At 45.6% G+C, this 4263-nt stretch overlaps 1 protein-coding gene across 1 annotated transcript; it reads right to left on the bottom strand.

Annotated features, from left to right (window-relative positions):
* Window positions 1-1641: 1641 nt before the first annotated feature.
* LOC119654208 lies at window positions 1642-4015 on the bottom strand. The gene has a single exon (XM_038059411.1). The coding sequence runs from the start codon at window positions 3452-3454 to the stop codon at window positions 3035-3037; it is 420 nt and encodes a 139-aa protein (XP_037915339.1). The 5' UTR covers window positions 3455-4015; the 3' UTR covers window positions 1642-3034.
* Between the last annotated feature and the right edge of the window lie 248 nt (window positions 4016-4263).

Genomic DNA, 4263 nt, shown 5'->3' with positions numbered 1-4263 from the left:
TTGCTACAGGCAGTATCTGCACCGGTTTGGGTTGGATGATTCTCCGAACTGTCCCAGATGCGATGGCATACCGGAGGATCCAGATCATGTAATGTTTCACTGCTCACGATTTGCTATGGAGAGAAGGAGCTTAAACCAGGTGCTGGGCAGGAGCGGGACCCCGGAGAGCTTGGTTACTGAGATGCTGGAAGAAAGAGGAAAGCTGCAAATAGGAGAAGGATGTGTGCCTAAGAGCAAACCTACCCCGCGAAGTAATACCTCAATGGTGGTCCCGCGGGGCTGGGGCTGGAGAGACCGGGGGTGGTTTTTAGTGGGTGTGAATCCCACACGCGCCCGCTATAGTTCCGCCGTTCGGGCGGCGGAGCTGCGACGGACGTATCGTTCTAAGATTTTCCACCTCCGTGTACGCACAAAAAAAAAGGCTAATGGAGATACTGTAATCATTAAAGGGGCGCAATAGCTCTTCTAGGATGCGATGCAACCCCCTTGGCACTATTATTACTATTAGCGCCGACAATAAGCAATTCTTGGGGACTTTAAGATCAACCTCCCACATTTATTACAGTTGGCGCCCAATGTGGGCTAAAGAACTTGGTATATTGTACTTGGTTTGCCTTGTTTCCTTCATTACTTTTATTTTTGTTGATTTACGACCCTGTCAGGACCGTTTCAATGCGAGAAGACAGATCTAGGGTCGCATGGTGACTAGCTCTTTAGAATACCGAGTTAGGATCGCCAAAAAGGAAGGCAATGGTACCATTCGGAAAAAATGGTTTGTGGGTCTTGCAGGCTGTTCTTTGGTTTGAGGTCTAGCTGGAGTCAAGTATTTTTAGTGTCAGCTAGTTTTTCATGGAAAATGGGGGCTGACATGTGGAAAGAAGACTCTAAGTATGCATCCATGAATACCAGTGATGACGCAGTGATCACCAACGTTTTAATAGATGTGTTCATCGTTCTCAACTCCGGTAATCACCTAATACGTGTTAACAGTTGAAAGAACAGGGGGCTCCGTTCAAAAGGAGACCTGTTCAGAGTAGGTTGCCTGAGTCTTTCCGATAGCGTCATTCTCTGGCGTCATATTTGCAAGGGTTATCATTACCACATTGCCGCTACCACATCTCACTGAGTTAGACATGGACTGCTAGCAATGAATCAAGTAAAGATGTCTCCGGAAAAAGTTATACGATAAACGTGCTTTTCTTGAGTGTTGTTGACTTATTATGATGCGTAGGTATGGATCGTCACGTTTAGTAAATAAATGAGGGAGAAGCGGGCACCGGTTTCCTAACTTGTTGGGTACGTCTTAGATACGTGGAAACATCCAAAAAAGTTCCTTCTTTCCTGGATCAAAATGACAATGACGTGGTGCTAGAAACTAGGGGTCATATCCTACAAACTTCCAAAGAGACTGCCTGCATAAGGACTAGAAAACTCAAGATCCTCGTCCTGCTTTCTCTGTTACACTGAAAATTTGCACTTTACAAAAATCGTATGAGCTGCAAGTCAGCAGTGAGTTCAGCACAATTCTGCATCCACATTCCTGAACGCTGCCAAATGCGGGGTCGAAAAAGCCAAATGGCGAATTTATAGCCAATTACATAAAAACGGAACGAAAATAAGGGTAACATAAATAGAAAGACATTTTTTAATTTTGAGGTTTTTTTTTTCTTTAATGAATAACGCAAGATAATAAATACAAAAACTTAAAAATAACATCCATAAAATATACCGAACAAAGAATGTAGAAAGTATTTATGTTTGTACATAAACAAGATAAAAAATTTCAAATTGGATTCGAGCCAATTACCGTAAACATTTCCTTACTTTTTTCAAATATAGTTAAAGCTACTTGGAAAAGTGGATCTGAAAAGACATGACTTACGCTCTTCCCGTCACTGATTTACGACTTTTCACTCGATGTCATGTTACTTTTCCAATTTAGAAATATCTGATTGCTTAGTATCTTAAGATTTAGCGTATTGGGTAGATCTTATTTATTTTAGAAAAGCGTTTTCCCGAAAGACAAAAAGCTACGCGACAGCAAATATAGACGAGTCAGGCCTGCTCGCTGTCCGCCATATGAAATTATGATGCGCTATGCGCACGCCTACAGGCCTTCGAATTTTAGTTCAGAACAGGGGGCGGGATATCCGCGATCGGAGGCTGCAGAGGTGCGCTGAAGGCTCGTGCAATGGGTCCTGCCGACGTTGGCGGCCTTCATCTTCTCCGTGACTTGTAAGCAGATAGCAAAAGTTTATGCCACTCGTACATTGCGTTCACATATAGAAAATAACGGTTCGCATCCGCGTCCGTTCTTAAGATTACATTTTGGTAAAGTTGGTCGCTAAGTAGTCCCAAGCAAACTTCGGGCTCAATCGTCTATCTACCTTGGAGCACTGCATTGGCCGCGTCCCAGGCGCCGGAAGAAGGACATCTTCCGCGACTTCGGTCGATCTGCACTGTTCTTCCCAGGATTCTGCTCAGAGGAACCGTCGCCGTTGTTGTTAGCGGTGGAACCTTCATAGGAAGGACTCGTCATGGTACCTGGCAGGCGCTGAAGAGGCGGTTGCGGTAGCGGAGGCTTCGATTTGACCATGATGATCTTGTGAAGTTCGCCCGCTACTTCCAGACTGGAGTAGATGTCGCCGGTTGAAGATGAAGCTATCCCGTTCCCATCGTCATCTACTGAGGCCGTAGGCGTGGTCGATCCTGCCGTTCCGCGCCTTCTACTATGTGTGGACGATGGTGCTGAGGTGCGGCGGTACCGCGAATGTTTACGATTTGTTGTCGATGAGGATGTTGGTGGCAGTGACTCGACATCTGCATCTTCTAGGTCTCCTCGACTACTAATCTGGTTCCTAAATTTGAGGGATATCCTCGATGCCGGTATATTCTGATTGAGGAGATTTTGTGTAGATGTCGACAGAACTGCGGCGTCATCAGCTGCGTCTGCTTCTAACACATTATTGTCTAAATCGTTAAAGGTGGTACTTGTGTTTCTGGGTGTTATCGTCCTGATACCGTTACTCGGGTCTCAGGAACGATCCGTTGAGCTGTCCTTACGCAAGGACTTTCGCAGTTTGTCCACTAGCCGCATGTGGAATTTATTCAAGCTTCCTTGACTGCCACTGTTTGTTGCCGGTTTAGGTGGACTCGATCCTTGGCTTCCCTTGGTCGGTGAGGTAGCGAAGGAATTCTGTGATGCACGGGACGAGGTACGTGAGAATGCACGCGAGGCATTTCGTTGACTCTGGAACTGAAGGCCACGATGTGAAGGTGAACCAACCATGAATTCGTTGCCTGGCGATGTAGACAAGCTGGGACATTCTGAACGCGTCTCAGATACCTTTCGCGAACGACAGGCACTTCCGTTTGAACATTCCGAAATGCGACGAGAACGCCCACCCTTGTAGATGTCGAACTCATTTTTCATAACGGGCATCATGAAAGCCATGGTGAATTAGCTCAAAGAGTCTCGTTGTTTAGTGAATAATCCACAGGAAAGCACCAGCTGTAAACCCGATACCGCACTATCACGTAATATACCACTTGTGGGCTCGCCTATGTATAATAGAAGCGGGTCAATAATCTTGCGACCGTGTTGTTGTTGCTGCCTTTTTCTGAATGTGGCTCCACTCGTCTATTGACCGAATTCGATTCGACTGGAATGCAAGCAGACGTTGCTTTTACTGCTGGTGCCGTGGGGTCGCGTTTTTTCTAGACACGCGTACACACTTCTTCCCGAACGTCCAAGAAAACTCCCTTTCACTCGAAATCAATTCCACTCGATTTTAAAAACCGGAAAAAATGTCCTTTGTATAGTTCTCAAGTTCAGTGCAAGGCGATAAACCCGTGTTTACTTGGAATTTCCGCCCTTTTTCCGTTCGAAATTTAAAACGTTTTCTTTCTTCTGCTCTCAACTTTCTAACTCCACAAAACCAGGAAAATTACTGTACAAGTTTCTTGCCGTACAAGTTGCGCGGTGAACTCTTTACTTTAAGATCTGAATTCAAAGTGAATAGCACTGTATGGAGGGGAATCATATTTATATGAAATAGCCCAGTGACGAAGGGGAAAACACTCGGGTCGGCCGAAGTACTGACTTTCGCCCCGTGAAACGAGTACAATTCGCCGCCATGTGGTCGTTATTTCTGATTTCAAACTCGAGTCGGTCAGTGTCGTTTTCAGTCTGTTAGTGTGTGTGCGTGTCGTCAGAAAATTCCTAGTGGGAAATGACTCAATGCTGCTCACACAACCTCATTC

The sequence above is a fragment of the Hermetia illucens genome, chromosome 4 (genome assembly GCF_905115235.1).
Source record: "Hermetia illucens chromosome 4, iHerIll2.2.curated.20191125, whole genome shotgun sequence".
Classification (NCBI taxonomy): domain Eukaryota; kingdom Metazoa; phylum Arthropoda; class Insecta; order Diptera; family Stratiomyidae; genus Hermetia; species Hermetia illucens.
Note: the sequence above shows the minus strand (reverse complement) of the source record. Positions and strands in the feature narration are given on the sequence as shown.